We start from the raw sequence: 18,028 nt of genomic DNA, 5'->3' as shown, positions 1-18,028 counted from the left end.
GATAACTCGTTGGTCATCCGTTTCGTTGATCGGCGACATGTATTCAAGTCGAAGAAGTCTCATTCGGTCATTTGCGCCAGGTTCATCGCTTTATTCTTTACTTCAGATTTCTTCCCATGGCGCCACACCGGAAGGTTCTTGTCATTGGCTCGCCCGAAGGGGTCGTTCCTGACAATGTTTGGGAAGACTTCTGCACACGGTACGCGGTCTACCAATATGATTTCCCAACTACAAAAGATTTTTATCAGTCTCTGAAGGGCGGTGCTTGCCATGACGTATCGGGAATCATGAGAATCGGCCTCAACGTTCCCTCCGGGATCGAAAAGGTTGGCAACGGCTGGACCAAACGCGCACTGGAATACTTCCCCAAATCGCTAAAGTTGATTGTTAACTTCGGCCATGGATTTGAGGAGGAAGATGTTGCCGGGCTGAATTCCCGAGGCATCGAGTTCTTCAACACGACAGGCGGTAGCGAAGCAACTGCTGTCGTCGCAACCTACCTCATCATCTCCGTCTTTCGTCAGCTCAACCGATATGAGCGTATGCTTCGGGACGATCAATTCCTACCAGCACTGAGGCACTCTGCACAAACAGCTGTAGATCCCTACGGCAGAAAGTTGGGCATCATTGGCATGGGCTCGATCGGACAGACTGTTGCACGCCAGGCTGCAGCATTAGGTATGGAGATCCATTGCATCGACAGGCCGAATCTGAGGAAGCTTCTTGAGACTGTTCAACACGAAGATGGATATATAAGGGGCCTCATTCCGCCTGTGGCACTTCACAAGGATCTGCAAGCGCTGGTTGCCGTTGTTGACTGTCTGGTTTTGACGTGCTCTTACTCTGCGGCAACCCATCACCTGCTTTCGCAAGAGGTCTTTTCAGATATGAAAAAGGGCATGAGGATTGTGAATGTGGCAAGGGGAAAGTGTATCGATGAGGATGCTATGTGTGACGCCATCGATAGCGGGGTCGTATCCAGCGTTGGACTTGACGTTCATTACAACGAGTAAGTCGCCTTCTCTTGATTCAAATATGGCCAGTGCTGATGTTCGGGACAAAAAGGCCCAAAGTCAGTTCAAGGTTGCTCGAGTATGATTGCGTCACTTTGCTACCTCACCTGGGAGGATTGACTCACGATTCTATGAAGGTTGGTATAGTCTACTCCTGATTGCTCAGTCCATGGCTAACATGAGTGTAAACACTTAGAACCACGCGTTGATTGCCATGAAAAGAGTAGACGATTTCTTCACCACCCTGCCATCATGATAGAAACAGAAAGTGTTATAGAGGAGGAGGTTTTGTTAGGCGTCACCATCGCGTTTTGGACTTAAACCGGAAGGAACTCTTTGTGGCAAAAAGTCGCATTCTTATGCTGAGACATCAAATTTGTGAAAGTGAACAGAGTTGAACACAATTGACAAATCTTGGCTTCTACATGTGTGCGACCCGGGGAACAGGTAGTCTTATCTCCTACAGCTTCCATCTCAAAGCATGCCCGAGCTCGGTTATAACTAGGCTAGTGTAAGAAAGCGATCCATGTATGAAGAATTTACAACTTCAATAAATTTAGTGTATCATGGCTCTCTTTATCTCAAGTCAGAATTTCATCCAGCACGTTTCTAGTCTGGTTACAAAAGCTCATCAATGCAGTATATAGTTCTCTCATCCAAGTTTCATTCAACTACTGTTCCTCAACGAGGCTCAATCAACTACTGTTCCTCAACGACATATCCCCACTCATGATCAACCCGTCCGTAGATAATGTCTTCCAGCCAAGCCTTGATAGCCGACGAGTATTTCGCATGAGGAATTTTATGCCCATCATCAGTGACAGTCATTGGGAGGTTGATATCCCGGTCATCGTAGTGAATCAGCGATACTGGGGTAACGAACATCTAAATCAAGACCAGTCAGCAAAACATTCAAATCATCTATCAGTGCCACCTTTAGACCAAGGGCGAACTTACCGCGGTACCGGTGACGAAAGCCTCGACAAGTCGTCCCTCAGCATGTGCTTCAACAATCTCGTCCATGCTGAATGGCCTCTCGACAACTTCCAAGGCATCCAGACTCGTGTATTTCCCTGAAGCTTCCTTCGTCAGGCGCTCTCTCGCAATCTCCAGTGCACTCCTCCTCGTGATACCGTCCAGAATGACTCCCGTGTCAAGTGAGCTGGTCACAAGTTCGATGCCCTGGCCATCCTTCTTCTTCAAAACAACAAAAAAGTTGCTGGCTCCAGCTTCCGTGACCAACCTGTCCTCCCCAAAAAGCCACAACGTCTGCGAGCACCCCTTAGCCTTCGCGGCAGCGTGCAACACCATCGACGGTCCGTAGCTCGCGCCCACCTTCGCAGATCCGAAACCACCAGGCCAAGCACGGATATGTTCCGGGCTGCTCGCGAGAAGCTTGATTCCCGGGTGTGGCAAGCCCGATGCTTGCGGGAACAGGACTGCAAAAAGGAAGAACAGGGCTTCGGGCGGCTGGTTGATGCCAAGAGCACAGCCGCTGCCGATCATGGCGGGGCGGAGGTAGATATTCGAGCCCTGGTCGGGGAGCCAGCGGCGGCATTCGATGGAGATGTATGCGGTGATGATATCGAGGAGGCCCTGGGGGTCGAAGGAGGGGAGGCCGACGCGTGCGTTGGATTTTACCATGCGGGCGCAGTTGAGTTGCGGTCGGAAGAGGCGGAGTTTGTTGTCGTAGCCGCGGTAGGCTTTCATGCCCTCCTGTACCCTCATTCATTAGCGTTTGAAGTCTTTGAAAAGCATGCCGTAAGTTAAGTCACAATTTTTACTTACGAAAGACTCTGTCGCATAGTGCAAGACACTAGCTGTCGGCTCTAGAGCAATCTTGCCATACGGGCTCATGACTGGTGTCCCCCAACCCGTCTCCATCGACCAAGGCACTTGAACCATGTGCGCTGCTGTGCAGTTCTGACCAATGCGGACGGGATCATCGACGGCGGGCACGGGACGTTGATCTGCCTCGGGGACGAGAGTCTTCACCATCGCTGAGGCGTCGAGTTCTCCCCATGGTTGCTTCTGGGGAACTTCGCTCGCAGCGGGCACGGCTGCGCCGGGAGTTGTGGTCGTCGCGCTGGGGCTCATGATGATAGTGATGCCGAAATTTCTAAAGATTGACCGACAAAGCTTGGTGCAACGGTGGGCATAGGTAACGTTAAAGATGTGTGCTGGCGATGCTGATAAAGCAACCTTTAGCAACCCAACATGCGAAAGGTTAGTCGTCTCGGAAGTGAGTCCGAAAGTAGAAAGCCCATGTCAGAGGCGGAACGTTCGCAATTGCAAGCGCAATTGTCCAAAATTTCGTGATTGGCAACCAGCGCATGATCCCGAGGCCATCGTGGGCTGCCCACCGGGATGAACTTACCCAAACGGGCAAAGGAGAACGAGGGCGCTAAGAAAACCCACAACGAATGGGCCGTCACCGGACGTAGCGCGACAAGTGGAAATAGTGGAGTCAGCTTCGGTCGGCGCCGGGTCCTCTCGGTGTTGAAATTTGCAGGAAAATCGGACATCGACGGGGTTGCCGAGCGAATTTGGCCCATCTGTTCATCTCATTACGCTATCGTAAGCTATCAGCGAACCCACTCTGCCAGAGTATGTCAAAATTACCTCTTAGGGTATTTCTACAAAGTCGATGCTCCACCCCCGCTTACACCTCGAATACACCTCGACCGAGAACCGATCGGGGTCCCTTTCCTCGTCTTCTTGAGGAGTGGCGTCATCCTCTAGGTCAACCATGCGCACTTTGATGATTTCCCAATTGTGTCGTGAGCCGCGGCGGGTGTACTCCTCGTCCACGTAGCGCAGTACCCGGTGGGCGTGGCGGACGTTCCAGATTCCCTCCCGATCCCTCGGAAACCCGGCGATCCAGTTCTTGATCCATGTCTTTAGGTCTAAGTCTTCTGCCATGTAGTACGCGTTCATCATTGCCGGAAGCATTCCGTGGCCGTACGCGTTGACGGCGGCGCAGGATGCGTAAGGGACACCGGCTGCTAGCCTGCAAACGAGAAGGATGATCTTCTTCGCGTTGGGTGGCAATTCTCGTCTTGCACCTGGAAGATATCGTGTCTCCAGTCGTAGAAGAGAGATTAGGTAGTGCATAAAGGTCGTCGCTGCTTTGACGGGCTCTCGTGCCCGAGGGATACTGAGAGGCTTAATCGTGATGCCAGGGCCTTCGGCGGTCTCATCGAAGGGGTTTGCTGTGTGCTCGTGCAAGGCCGGCACGTCATAGTCGTCCAAGGTGTTCCTCCATGCCTTCAACTCTTGGATTAGATCTTCTGCTTGGCCACGCCAGTGTAGGTCATGCTGTGGGTTACTCCTCCATTCTTCCTCAAGTTTAATGACTCGGGGCAAGATGTACAACAACCTGTCGGCAGACTGAGGCGAATTGACAAGCGACGAGGCCAGTGAGTCTGAGACGTCTGGTGATGCAATGCTGTATCGGACGGAGTAGGCTCGGTCGAAAATATCTAGAAGGGCGGCTATGCGGGAGAAGGACCGGATGAGAGACTCCCCCACGGGTGATTCTCGTACGCGATTGAGATGTTGCGAAAGGAATGTGACCGCGGCTCTGCTGTGAATGTACCAGAGCTTCATCTGCCCCCGTTGTAACTCGAAGTTTGCGAGTAACAGAACAGTAGCTAGCCATGATATGGCGTTATCTTGGTTTGAGGGACATCCTGTGGCGACGCCTTCATCATCCAGCTGCGCCATACGCACGGTGCCGAGGGCAGCAACGAAGTGATCCAGTGCTTGCAACGCAGCTTTGCTAGCAAGAGTCTCTGAAGGTCTGTACTGAGAAATATCGAGGGCCGACAAAGCCAGCGCAGCATGGAAGAAGGCGCTGTCGAGTTGATCCTCTTGTAGAATATCGCTGAGAGACAGGATTGATAAGATGCCATAAGGCGAGCTGTCTCTGAGGTGGTGGTAGTAGATCGTGTCTTCTGGAAACTTGCTGCTTTCAATAATTCCAGGTAATATCGTCGGGACTGAACTCAGCTGCCGATTTGACTCATCGAGGTGCGGGTCCCAGACTCTGGGAGAGTCCTGCGGCTGATATATCGGAGTGCAACTTGGAAGGTGCTCATTTCCATAAAATACTGGTGATGTCTTATCTCCAGCAGCATACATGGAAAAGTCGACGTTGACTGATGCTGTTGACACTGAGTTGACAACATGATTGGATTGTGAGCTGTCGCTGATCTCTAGACCGTCATGACCACCAGTCTCACGCGGAATTCCCTCCGAGATCAGGGCTAACGATGTTGCGGCTTCGTAAAGCGATTGCTCCTGTGAGCCTGCGAGGAAGTCCTGTGTGTCATCAACAGAGAAGAACGTATCATCATGAACATCATCGAGATTGACGATGGGCCGTGATGATCGTGGTGTTATTGCGGGCGCCGGGTCACTTCGCGACGGCACAGGTGATGAGGGGCTCTGGTGATTGGCACTCGCGGCCTTCTTGGCCTCGCGTTTCTTCCTCTGCTTTCGCTCCCACAGATCTGTTTGATCCTTGAACTTGATCGGGGTGACATAACCACCGCATTCAAGATTTAGGCGCGTACACTGCGGGCAAAGATTCCTTCAGCAAACGAGCTAGTATTGCGGCGAGAAGTGGAGAGCATACGTTATTACAGCTTGGCTTCTTCTCGTCGCACTTCAACCTGCGGGAGCGACAGGTGACACAGCCGGTGCGGTCTCTTGAAGTAACATTACGTCTGCGTATGACACGTTCAGACATAGCAACACAAATATCTTTCTCGTCCGGTCGCAGCCTTGGTTTGGTCGGCAGTCAACTTGGAAATCGTTTGCGATAAGGTGAGTTGGAGATTGTTGAAAAAGGAGAAATCGAACGAGGACGATGGCGACCGCCAAATGTTGCCTGTTTTAGCGTGCTCCATCCCGGCAGCGGGGTCAGTCCGGGGGTCTCCCCGCTAAGTTCCAACGTCATGCCCCCTGCGGCAGTGGAGCGATGAGAATCTAGGCCCGGCCGGCTGTCGGCTGGCTCTCCTCGGCGATAGTCAACAACACCATCGTCTCAATTGATGCAGGCTATGGAGCGTAATAAGAGCCTCAAACTTTGAAAAGCCGGGCGTTCAACACGGGCATCAGACGCTATCTTGTATCAAATTTCCAGAACATATGGTTTGATGTAGCACTTTGATCAGCGGCACCGTCTTGTATCAACCAACATGTGCTTTCGCCAAGGGAACGAGAGCCGACCTCCTCTTGGCAAAAGCTTGAACATCATTGCTCAAATGTGAAATATTCTCGGTGATTCTTCCAACTATATACAAGAAAATAAAAGTGTAAAAGCCATCCTATGGCCACAAAAAGAACTGTGGGAATACCCAGAGTATCGACATTACCCACGCACATGACAGCTACGCCGTTCGACCATCCTCAGTAGTTCTCGGTGGCCTTGGTAATCTTTCCAGACGCAAGAGCTACATCCTTGACGATAACCTCATCGCCCTTGATGCTAGTGACACGGATCCAGGCCGTCGCGGTGTGGAGTGTTCAAGTCAGCTCCCACATGTTGCGAAGAACGATGTCTAAATCTTGGGGCAATGAAGCTCTTTTTATCTGATTAGTCTCTCCTCTCATCATTGTCATTCCATTTCGATCAGTGTCTTCCGACTTAACCGTTCGAATTTCAGTTAAAACTATGCACCGTTCAAAGCACAGATCTCACCAACAACAGCGGCAACATCAGAAACATCCCACGCGTCGTTGCCTGTATTTAAGGAGGTGGCCCTATAGGGCGGTCCTTTCAATCTGTCTAAGTAAGGCTAGAACGTTATGTTGGCCGATCATCCGGTGGTCCATGTTAAATAGCGAGGTTTGCGAAGCGCTCGCAACAGCCACGAAGACGATGCGGATGATAACGTCGGCAGATTAGACGCCAATTAGGGCGTACGAATTATTAGTCTCAAAGATTGCAATAAGCTTGTAAATTGAAACGAAACATGAACAAGCTTCAACCGAAGGCTCTAGCGAGAGTGAACTCACAGTCCATCCCCTGAACTTGTCAAGCTTCATCCCCCCGTCGTCAAAGTCCAAACCCAAAGCGTATCCACAATCAGAATGTCAACAAAGCTGAACACAAGACTTCCACCAAAGACAAGACTATGGTAAGTCCAAGCCCGGTCAGCCGAGAGGCTCGCTGCCTGACACACAATCGCCCAGGGTAAAACATAGAGGAAGTTACTGGCCAGACTCTGCCAGAGGTACCACCGAGGACGCGTTGCAAGCAAGACCGTTGCCAACATCGTAGACATAGCATAGAAGATGTAGCACCAGTCGATCGTCCGCCACATCATCGCCGTCACGTCCGCAACCTCGTCTCAGCCGCTGAGGTATCTGGCGAAAGGGCGGGCTCCGAAATATGTCAGGAAGAGGCACATTGGGACCTCGATTATGACTGCAATAATAAAAAAGAGAAGAGCTGGACGGGCGATGGCGACAATATTCGTCTTCTTTACCTTTGGTTGGAGGTTTTCGATGCCTATGGCTCGTCTCCAAGATCGCCATGCATGGCCGACAAAGGCCAGAGAGGTTTGCTCAAGTGCTTGGACCGGTACCATAATGAGACCCCATCTGATGGTGTTGAAGACGCCCCAAGCCGTCGCGTATGTGCTTCCCATTGATACAATGTTGCTGACAAGCCAGAGGTATAACGCGTTTCTAACTGCTGATTCAATGAAGGTCAGGACACCAGGACGCAAGAGAATAATAAGTGTCTTGGGGCTTGGTCAAGCGGTCTCCAATACAGGTAGCTCGTGTGTCCTATTTCTGCGCAAAGGCATGGCGTTTCTCCAGAGAAAATAGGCCAGGCCGATCAGAGCTGACGCGAGGTTACACGCTAACTGAATACCAGCTTGCATGTTCACTGTATTCTTATGGGATCCGACATGGACCTTGGAGATAATTAAAAGATCCAAGACGATGTTGACCGCAAATTTGACTGAGCTTATTATGAGTGGCACATCAGGCCGGTCAAGCGCTCTTGTGGCTGAGGAAACTGCAGTCTCGATCGCGCTGCGGAAGGCGCTGAAAGCTCCGATTCGCACATAGGTGATGCTAACTTCGCGGACTTCGACAGGTACAAAGCCCTTCGAAAAAGTGCTTGCGCCGGCCACGAAGACGACGCTGATGATGAAGCCGAGGACGGACTGGAAGATGATGAGTGTGTGCGTGAGCTGCAACCGCTGTGCGAGGGTTCGAGACGCTTTATCGCCGATTATAACCCATGCTGCCCGCGGCAGCCCTTCGTTGAGAACCTCGGCAACGACGCCGATGTACGTGTATGCGTCTGTGGTGACTACGAGCGAAAAGTCGATGTTGGCGACCCATAATTTGGACAGGGTGGCGTAAAGAGCTGGAAGTATGAAGGAGACGAGATTGAAAAGTAGGGCACCAGTGTAGGTAGCGCGATGGAAGCTCCTCAGGGAGGGCTCGTCTGAAGCTGTCTCGCGTCCATCGTGATCGTGTGCAATAGGAGATGCCGGACGCGCGGTCTCTTCGACACCGAATTTTGGAAGCATGGTGTAACCTGCTTGTAAATTCTTGACAATTGAAGATGATAAAAGCGCGTTGACTGCGCGATTAAGAGCTGGAAGTTTTATTATATCATGTTTGTCATTGTTTACCGTTGGGAGTCTTGCGATTAATTATCGATACATCGAGCGGTTGGGTCAGATGTGCATTCTTGAAGCTGAAAGGAACTACTGCAGGAGGCCGACGACCCTAAATACCAGTGAGTCTTAGTCTGGGTCAGTTGATATGCATTAGCTGGGCGGTAGTCCTGATAGACTTTCTGTTAAGAATTGGGGGATTCGTCCGCAATGGTGTGAGGGGTTTGCAGTCGCATGAACGGCTGAAGTTATAGCCACCCAAGGTAATACCAGCCGAAGGATGAAGGTCAGTACTACTCTAGTTGTAGTTAAGATAATGACTTGTGGCGAGGAAGACCAACCAAAACTATCAGCTCTCCTGCTTAAATTTGTATTTAATTGACGAATACTTGATATACACCTGCACGTCCAATGATAGAAGGGACAATTCCATATCACGAGTGTGAGAATATTGGACAAGGACCAGTATTTTCATTTGATGAACATGGTCCCCAAGGGTCAGCGGTGAAAAGAATCCTAAATTGCCCGAGTTACAGAGATGACATATATACACGCAAACCGTCCCATCTGTTCCATAGCACACTGCAACTGCAATAGAACAACATTCTTTCTAAGACTTGATCATAGTTTTCAATACTCATGGAGGGATCATTTGGAGATGAAAATGTCAAGAAGTTGCTCAAACGGCAAACCATAACCGATTCACGCCAAGGAAGCGAGGCTTAAATGCGCAGGCACAACGCTTTGAATTGACATGTAGAAATGCAAAAACACTTCATCTATTGAACCTGATTTCTTCCAGAGCAGAACAGCCCTCCGTCTCCAGCTCATCTCCCCGAACCACCGATCATCTAGAAGTATCCCATCTTCGTAGTGATCATGATCGCGTTCTCGCCCTTAGGGAATGAAACAGAGTTACAGGTCTCGCCAACCTTGACCTTGTACGAGTAGATCACGGCCTTGCTCTCGTTGTCTGTGATAATGAACTCGGCGTTCTGGTCGGCCTTGTTGCTGCAGTCGACCTGGACGTTTGTCAAATCCAGCGACTTGATGGTGAGCTTGGCGCCCGTGTAGAACTCGATATCCATGGGCTTGGTGGTCGCGGGCCAGGAGTAGATGCTGCTTCCGGCCATCGGGGTCGCTCTCGACTCGATGGCGGCGGCGCCGTTACCCTCGGGGGTGGCCGGCAGGGCGGCAGCCAGGGAAAAGAGTCCGAACGCAGCAGCGAAACGCATTTTGAAGAAAAAGAGAGTAGTTGGTATTGAAAGAAAGTTGAGTTGATTTGAAGAAACGCTGAGTGAATGAATGATGCGGGATGAGTGGCAAAAGAAATGGCTTGAGAGAAGCGACGGGCTGTTGGCTTTAATACAAATGCCTTCTTCACCTGACAAGAGAACAACTACTACACTTTAGAGTTCTCATAATAGTTCTCGGCCTAATTGTGCGGCGTCTTTACAGAGGTCTACTGACATGCAATAATATAATTAACGTTTCAGACGTTAAGGCAGGGCTGTGCAGAACGGGGGATAGTGACTACACGTTCGGCGTTACCGAAGCTTTTGCTTTTTAGGTTTTGATACAGTTAGCCCCTGACCTGCTCGCATTCGCAACAGACGGGCGGCCTGGATATCGAAGGAGAATGCGCGCAGCGCCAGCGCCGTTCATGTTCACTAAGCTCTTTCTCAAGCTCACTGCCATTTCCATGGTCCAGTTAGACACCTTGACGCCATTTGCCTTACAGAAGAGCTTATCGGGCGCACCGGTCGTTCCGGCGATAAAACGATATCACCACTATCGCTCTAATGAGAACGGAGACTTCTAGAGAAATGCTCCGGTTCCCCAGAAGGATCCACATGTAGGCTTTACGTATCAATAAAGATCAGACCTTTAACAGCAATGATAGTTGTATCTCCAGCCCCTTTGTGCTCTTATTATGATCGGCCCAGTGGCTTGGTTTATACTTTCTCCCGACTCAAGGCCAATCAACTCAGACAACGCCAAGTAAGGCCGCTCGCGGACTACTCCATAACTGGGGCAGCTCACGTTACCCCTGAATAATGATCTATACATACACCTAACTCTAAATCTACGTAGTGGTCACTCGAGTGCCGTTCATCTCAAGGCTACCAGTTGTCACAGATAAAAAGAGCGCAATTTCATAATCAATCATGCACCATCATTCCGACTTCTATTTCTGCTATACGTCACCAAAGCATGCCATTCGCAACGCAACGCCACTCATGCCGGTACTTGAGGTGTTTACTAATAAGGCCTCTGGCGCGCGCCCAGGACGGATGATTTCCGGACCTGGCGGAAAGTCTTTTCACTCTATTCCAGGAGCATATTCTTTCAACACATGTGGAACCTGGACCAGAGGCGACGTGTCGAGCACACAACATCAGACAGGAGCATTCTATCTTCTCTCTTCGTCGACGCAAGATATCCGATCTAAATCGAGAGTTGAGGGTTCCAATCAGGGGCACATGCGGCAATACAGGGACTTCTTCAAATGTCTGCAACAAAAGTCAACAATGACTCGGCGATCCGGTTCTGATCAGTACGCAAGGTAGGCACGAAAGTACGTTTCAGCTAATGAACTTCGCATCTTCCATGGCCAAACACGACTTTGAGTCCTCGGTTCAGTCTCATTACGCCCATCAAGAGCAACACACACAACTCCCTAGAGCCCTCTTACAAACACTGCGAGTACCAATCGTTCGCCTTCGTGCACACATACGGCGACACACACTGCGTCGGGCCCGTCCACCCCTGCCCGCCGCACTGCTCATACTGCTTTGCCAGGTTCGTCGCCGTAGCCGCAGGCGCGGAGCTGGTCCTCGTGGAAGTCGCCAAGGTCGACGTCGTCGTCGCCCTCACGGAAGATGTCGAAGAGGTCACGCGGACCGTCGAGCTGCTGCTTGTCGCCCTGTTAGTCGATGTCGAAGCTGCAGAGGTCGACCCACCACCGGAGGAAGCAATCGCGCCGGACGCGTAGAAGACGCCGCGGCCGTTGGTGCCGACGTAGACAAGGTTCTCCTCGTTCGCGGAGCCGGCGAGCTTGGCGCCGTCGACGGCCCCGAAGCTCTGCGTGCCCTGAAGGTCGACCCAGGAAGCACCGAGGTCCGCGCTGCCGTAAAGGCGGCGGCCGGCGGGCCCGGTGCCGAAGGCGTAGAGGTTCCAGTTGCTGCCGGAGCCCTTGCCGAGGGCGACCTTGTTCGTGTTGGTGAGGGTGCTTGAGACGAGGGAGAAGGTGGAGCCGTAGTCGGTGCTGTGGAAGATGCCGACGTTGGTGGAGACCCAGACGTCGCCGACCTTGGCCGGGTGGGCCTCGACATGCCGGATCTCGGTGGCGCCGGAGAGGGTGCCGGAGGTGGAGAAGGTGGCGCCGGTGTCAGTGGAGCGGTAAAAGCTGGAGCCGGAGGCGCCGTAGAAGACGGTGTTGTTGCGCTTGTCGCTGGCGATGATGGCGCCGGCGGGGATGCTGGAGATAGTCGTCAGCGAGCCTTGGTTCTGGGAGCGCTGGACCCCGAGGGTGGCGGTGGACCATATGATGGTGTCGGCGTCGGCGGAGTAGGCGACCGAGCCGCCGTACTGGGTCGTGCCGGCGGCGTAGTTGATGTTCCAGGTTGCGCCGCCGTCGGAGCTAACTGCCAGTTGCTGTGTGCCCGCGGTGTTTCCTACGCGGACGACGTTAGCTACCTTGTTGCCGGCGTAGTCGACTCCAACGCTCGAGGCCCACATCGGGTTCGCCCAGGTCGTTTGAGGGGATGTGTCAAGGACACTCTTGGTCTTAAAGGTAAAACCGTTGTTGTCGTAGGCGGCGACGAGAAGCTCGGAGCCGCCGGGAGCGCTGGCGAGCTCTTGGATAGCCATCTCTTCGATGCCGTCTGCGAGGGCTTGAATGGTGACCTTGGCGCCAGTGTCCCAGTTAGTGAGATCGTGTCCTCCGAAGATTGTGAGTCCGGTTCCGTAGAGCCAGTGGTTGGAGTCCGTGGGGTCGATTTCCAGGGACTCGATCATCCACCCGAGATCCTTGGTATCGGTATCCAGGAAGTTGGTCTTGATCCATGGGGCCTAGAGCAGGTCAGCGAGTGTCCAGGGCTTGGAGCATTGTGAATGTCTGATTCCGAATCTTCAGAACTAGGGATCTACCTTTGGGGTGCTCTGGGTGTAACCGAGAGTCATTTCGGGGTAGTTTGCCCACTCCCAGATCTTCTTCCAAGTGGTGCCGGAATCAGTAGACCTGAAGAGCTGGGCATCTGGCCACCAGCTGTTGAGGGTGGCGACGATCAGTGTGCCCGGCTTTTTCATATCGACACTCAATCCACCTGGGCAAGATGTCAGCACAAGAGAGAAAACAAAGCACGCAAAGAGGCGGCGCCGAATGACAGTACTTACCAAAGCCAAAGTACAGGTCGGAGCCCACGGGGACAGGAGTGATGTCCTTCCATGTACCAGCCGTGATGTCGTAGCGCCAGACAGAGCCGGAGGTACCGTCGTAAGGACCAGTGCCGTCAGAGTAGCTGATGTAGAGAGCCTTTGGTTTCATTAGCAAGTCAAACATCAGATCCGATGTTGATGACTGACCTTCTCGGTGGGCTGGATCCTACCCTTATGGGGGAAGTATCGGCCCGGCTGACCAGTGACGGCACTCCAAGTAGCGCCGGCATCGTTGGATACATAGACGGAAGCAGTCGTGTTGTCGGCAGTTCCGACAAAGATTCGAGAAGTGGCGCCGTTCAGGGTCGAAGATGTCTCGTCAAACGTGACGAAGGTCAGTCCCTACGCCAAGTCAGCTTGAAAGTTCAGGTGTCTACGATAATAGCATACATACCTGGATGTCACCATTGTACTCATCAGTGGAAGGTCCGGGACGGTAGGTACCGACGGCAGTGAAGGAAGAAACCTTGGAGAAGCTGGCGCCTGTAAATAGTCAGTGGGGGTGGTCTCGCCCCTGAGGACATGGACTGTCGTACCTCCGTCAGTACTCTTCCACAGCCCGTTGCCGCTGCGGGCTCCAAAGTAGAGAATGTTGGAGTTCTTGGGGTCGACGGCAAGACGCTCTCCAGTGCCTCTGGTGGGCATGTTGCCTCCAACCTGGGAGAATATGAGCACGACGTTGGCATCAGTAGACTACTCACTCTCACCTTGAATGAAAGGTTAGTAAAGGTCCAAGTCGCGCCTTTGTCAGAACTGCGAGCAATCTGGCCATTGTTCGGGTCCCTATGTCATGTAAGTAACGAGTCTCTCAAGATGGGCCTTTCTTGGGTCGTCTCACCAGCTGTTAGTATACATGCCCACGGCAATGTACACCTTGTTAGGATCCTGGGGGTCCAGAGCCAGGGCATCGACACCCCACCGGTTCCAGTGCGAGTCGTCCGCAAAGTTGTTGGCATCCGTGACCGCGGTCCACGAGTCGTCGGCGTTCAAACGGTACAGACCGCCAATATCGGTCCTAGCATAGGCGACGCCGCTGGTCTTGGGGTGGAAGACGATGGAAGGGACGAACCCGCCGCCGCCGCCGATGCGGACGTTCTTCCATGTGAATGCAGCCTGAATCGGGGCCACGAGGGCCGCGAGGAGGGCGTTGGCGTACTTCATCTTTGCTACCCGCAGGCTTCCTGACGTCTCACAGAGGAGGGAAAGTCAAGACGGGGATGGGTGGTGATACAAAGCAGCCTGGAGGGTCTATATCTAGAAGCTGATATAGGACCATGCGGGGTGGGAGAGAAGGGGAGCAAGATCGACGGGTGTTGGTTTCCATGCGAGCAATATAAAGGCCCGCGCTGTGCCCGTCTTTGGTTCTCTGCCTTGTGGTTCCGAAGGGCATTGCCGCATGGCGATAGAAAGGGAGGGTAGAGCGGATGTTCGGGTGTCTCGATGTGGAGATGCCAAAGGATGTCATGGTAGCTTCATGGCTCCGCCCTCCGGAAATGAGACGAGTCAAAACCTGTCTTCCCCAAATTTCCATCAATCAATCAAAGCCTGCGCCATGTAGTCGGATGAGGTTGCGCACCCAAGATCCCGACGGGCCGGACGCACTACTCCCATTTGCCTGTCGTGGAAGCAAAGCTTCCGCATAGAGAGAGGGGCCTTTTTCATCAAATTACACCACGCAGGTCCCAGGAACCGTTCCGCCATCCGAGTGCTCCCCTCATCCACCGTCTCCAAGATCGTGATTTCCTAAAGAGGAAAGCGAAAACCTACATCCGGGGCCATCACATGATGCTACCAGCCAGCCCCAAGAGCAGGCCAAGAAGCGGGTGTCATCGGTTGGGTGGCGTGATGCAAGGGACCTGGGGGCTGTCAGCTTCCCTTCTTTGACGTGAGAACATCTGGCACGAGCTTCCCGCATTCCCGTGGATATGGGGTTCTTCAGCCGACGCGAATCGGCAGCTATCCTAGCACCACGCAGCGAGGACGGCTCTGCAAGGACGGGCGTAGGCGATGCCGCTCTAGAGATCGGATCCTGGCAGGATCAGCTTTTCCCCACGAAGTTTGCCCACGGGACCCCTAGGCCAAGCTGAAATGGGGACTGCGGTAGATGGCTGAATGGGGAACACATGAATCGGGACAAGGCGGGCGGGAATGAGATGCTTCGATTGGCGGACCCAGTCGGGATTGCCTTTTGGCAGGGGTCGTATCGTGCGGTGTGACATGAACGCCAAGGTCATCCGCGTGGCATCCGGCTTTGACAAACATCTTTCAAATTGCGAAGGATGGTATTTGGTGCGAGGGGAATCAAATTGGTATTAATCATATATAATTACTCGTTTGTGGCCACGCCAATCAGTTCACACGCCACACTTGGCGGTTGGCACATAAACCCAGGCTCACGCATTATTTAGATACCCGAGGTGGTCTCGCCGACGTTGACGACGTTTCCTGCCTCGTCGACGGAAACCTTGGTCTTCTTCGTCGACTCTTTCCTGGGGTTGGGAGCCTCGAAGATGGACTTGAGCTCCTCGAGGGTCTTGCCCGCCGTCTCGACGAAGAAGAAGTAGATGATGGCGAGTTCGATGCACTAATTGCACCAATTAGCAAATCTGGTGCGAAATTCTCAAGGTAAGTGCGGTGGGTTCAAGACTTACAATCCAGCCAATGTACACAAGGTACAGCTTCCAGCCGATCCTCTCCATGGCGACGGAGATTCCGTACGTGTTGATCATGATGGCGACGTTGAGGAACATGAAGGACGCGGCGGAGCCCTTGGCGCGGGTGCGGTTCTCGAGACACTCGACCGAGTACAGCGTCTGCAGGGGCGTGAAGCCCCAGGCGAAGCAGATGCCGAAGACGTAGATGGAGACGATGACGCCGTAGGACAGGTTCTTGTTGGTCTCGGAGCCGGCGGTGAAGCCGGTGAGCATAATGTAGGCGGCCAGGGAGCCGAGGAGGCCGGCGATCATCATGAAGCGGCGGCCGAGGCGGTCGAGCAGGCTAGCGCCGTAGATGGCGCCGATCATGGAGAAGATGGGGTTGATGGCGTTGAGGAGGAGCTGGGTCTTGTCGTCGGTGATGCCGGCCTGCTTAAACATCTCGGGCATAAAGTACGACACAACGTTGTTACCGGACCATTGGCCAATGAAAGCCCTATAATGGTAATTAGCTCACGGTAGCCAGAATAGATGAGCCTAAAAGTGCTTGCGACTTACATGGCGACAACCATGAACAGACGGTACCGGGCAGCGCGGGTGTTTCCAAGCTCACGCATGTCCCACCAGGGGTTCTCGTCCTTGGTCAGGCGGTTGTCCTCCATGATCTCGTGGTACTGCAGCTGTACGATGGGCGAGTTGACGTCGCCGTCGCCGTGGTACTTGGCCAAGATGGCGAGGGCCTCCTCGGCGCGGTCATGGGAGATGAGCCAACGCGGCGACTCGGGGAAGAACATGATGAAGAGCATGGCGACGCCGGGCATGCCGCACTGAACGACAGTGGGGATCCGCCAAGCCCATGAGTTATCTACGTGAAGGTTGGATCCGTAGGTAGTCCATCCTGAAAACGAGTTAGCATGCGGCGTATCGAAGGCGGGTAAAGACGGCTATTCTTACCTGCGAGAATGTTGCCGAGCCACCAGAAGTTGTCTGTAAGGGTTCTAAGTTAGCAACCGTCCTTTTAGCCCGGAACGAGACAGAATGTATTGATTCGATGTCGCGCAGAAGGAATTGACTGGATGCTACTCACTGTACATGCCGGCCATGAAGCCTCGGTACGCGGGGTGAGCAAGCTCGACGGTGTAGGCGGGGCCAGCGGCGGAGGCGACTGCGATCTCACTGTTAGCTTCCCTTCACAGCCCAAAATCAAACAGCATGAGATCAACTTACGAGAGGCGCCAAAGCCAAGCACGAAGCGACCAGCTACAAACTGGCCGAGGTTGTTGGCGGGCGTCTGGATGGCAGTGCCGATGAGGACGATGAAGCAGCCGACAGCGATACAGACGCGGCGGCCGTACCCGTCAGCGAGCCAACCGCAGAAGGGGAAACTGCAAATCTGGCCGACGTTGTAGATCATGAAGACGATGCCCGTGGTCGATCCGGCGCCGGAAAGGCCAAAGGTCTGCTGGTAGTGCGGCATGGCGTTGATGGCGCCCATCAAGGAACTGTCTAGGGGCGGTATTAGCTCACATTCATGCGCGCAGGTTGCTGTCGGGACTTGGGCAACTCACCGAAGCCGTTCATGGTCGAGACGAGGTATCCGACGGCCATGATGAAGTACAGACGCAGCATGTTGGGCGACCAGATGTTGGGCTTCGCCTCGGCCATGGCCGCAGCCAATGCGACGGAGGCGGCGTTCACCTCCTTGACGTCGCCGAACGCGTTCGCGGCCTTCTCGTCCATCGGCGCATTGTCGTGCTCGACCTCGGTGCGAGATTTCGTTTCTTCGAGAGGCGCCATTGTGACTGGAGACCAGTATGCGAACTGCGGCGCAAAACTTGGGGAATTGGCGATGGAGTCAAGGGACAGACAGGAAGCAATCCACGCGCGTCGCATGCGCAGGGGAAGATGGCCTCTTTAAAGGGACTGAGGAAGAGCCCACCCAGCCGGCAAGCCAACGCGACCTCAATGCCGATCGAATGGGCCGACAGACACATGAGCGAAGGGCCGCCCGGTGAACAACGGCCCAACCGCCGGGTCGGGACTGCGACTGCGCGACTACCGTTACATGGCATCTCCATCCTGCTTGCTTGCACCACACCCCGGTCCCCAGGATACGGGGATTCCACTGGCATCCCCACACGCTCGGAGGATTCAGGCAATGGGCTGGTTCGCACGGGGGAGACGGAGCCGCAGCACGTGGAGGTTTTCGTAGTGAAATTGCTAGTATTATGGAGAACGAGATGAGACTAGAATGGCACGATGAGCCGTCAGT

The 18,028-nt window shown here is 53.4% G+C and overlaps 7 protein-coding genes across 7 annotated transcripts; 1 reads left to right on the top strand and 6 right to left on the bottom strand.

Annotated features, from left to right (window-relative positions):
• Positions 1 to 116: 116 nt before the first annotated feature.
• On the top strand, positions 117 to 1,013 carry GCG54_00011787 (putative 2-hydroxyacid dehydrogenase UNK4.10; the record flags this gene model as incomplete). The annotated part of the gene is made up of 1 exon (XM_045411681.1): positions 117 to 1,013. One exon carries the CDS (start codon positions 117 to 119, stop codon positions 1,011 to 1,013), a length of 897 nt encoding a protein of 298 aa, XP_045262279.1.
• A 699-nt stretch (positions 1,014 to 1,712) lies between these two features.
• On the bottom strand, positions 1,713 to 3,110 carry GCG54_00011786 (Branched-chain-amino-acid aminotransferase; the record flags this gene model as incomplete). The annotated part of the gene is made up of 3 exons (XM_045411680.1): positions 1,713 to 1,898; positions 1,971 to 2,729; positions 2,802 to 3,110. The coding sequence occupies 3 exons, from the start codon at positions 3,108 to 3,110 to the stop codon at positions 1,713 to 1,715; spliced, it is 1,254 nt and encodes a 417-aa protein (XP_045262278.1).
• Positions 3,111 to 3,638: 528 nt separating this feature from the next.
• GCG54_00011785 (Transcriptional regulatory protein moc3) lies at positions 3,639 to 5,766 on the bottom strand (the record flags this gene model as incomplete). The annotated part of the gene is made up of 2 exons (XM_045411679.1): positions 3,639 to 5,591; positions 5,653 to 5,766. 2 exons carry the CDS (start codon positions 5,764 to 5,766, stop codon positions 3,639 to 3,641), a joined length of 2,067 nt encoding a protein of 688 aa, XP_045262277.1.
• Positions 5,767 to 7,780: 2,014 nt separating this feature from the next.
• Positions 7,781 to 8,572, bottom strand: GCG54_00011784 (uncharacterized protein; the record flags this gene model as incomplete). The annotated part of the gene is made up of 1 exon (XM_045411678.1): positions 7,781 to 8,572. One exon carries the CDS (start codon positions 8,570 to 8,572, stop codon positions 7,781 to 7,783), a length of 792 nt encoding a protein of 263 aa, XP_045262276.1.
• A 941-nt stretch (positions 8,573 to 9,513) lies between these two features.
• On the bottom strand, positions 9,514 to 9,897 carry GCG54_00011783 (uncharacterized protein; the record flags this gene model as incomplete). The annotated part of the gene is made up of 1 exon (XM_045411677.1): positions 9,514 to 9,897. One exon carries the CDS (start codon positions 9,895 to 9,897, stop codon positions 9,514 to 9,516), a length of 384 nt encoding a protein of 127 aa, XP_045262275.1.
• A 1,456-nt stretch (positions 9,898 to 11,353) lies between these two features.
• GCG54_00011782 (Xyloglucanase) lies at positions 11,354 to 14,263 on the bottom strand (the record flags this gene model as incomplete). Its single annotated transcript, XM_045411676.1, has 8 exons — positions 11,354 to 12,736; positions 12,815 to 12,990; positions 13,061 to 13,199; positions 13,250 to 13,444; positions 13,497 to 13,585; positions 13,639 to 13,759; positions 13,810 to 13,885; positions 13,941 to 14,263. The coding sequence occupies 8 exons, from the start codon at positions 14,261 to 14,263 to the stop codon at positions 11,354 to 11,356; spliced, it is 2,502 nt and encodes an 833-aa protein (XP_045262274.1).
• Positions 14,264 to 15,506: 1,243 nt separating this feature from the next.
• Positions 15,507 to 17,649, bottom strand: GCG54_00011781 (Lactose permease; the record flags this gene model as incomplete). Its single annotated transcript, XM_045411675.1, has 7 exons — positions 15,507 to 15,686; positions 15,754 to 16,252; positions 16,315 to 16,654; positions 16,711 to 16,743; positions 16,844 to 16,921; positions 16,984 to 17,262; positions 17,325 to 17,649. 7 exons carry the CDS (start codon positions 17,647 to 17,649, stop codon positions 15,507 to 15,509), a joined length of 1,734 nt encoding a protein of 577 aa, XP_045262273.1.
• Positions 17,650 to 18,028: the final 379 nt, after the last annotated feature.

This window comes from Colletotrichum gloeosporioides (genome assembly GCF_011800055.1).
Source record: "Colletotrichum gloeosporioides strain Lc1 chromosome Unknown consensus_56, whole genome shotgun sequence".
Lineage (NCBI taxonomy): Eukaryota > Fungi > Ascomycota > Sordariomycetes > Glomerellales > Glomerellaceae > Colletotrichum > Colletotrichum gloeosporioides.
The sequence above is the reverse complement of the archived record's forward strand: the minus strand, read 5'-3'. Positions and strand labels throughout refer to the sequence as shown.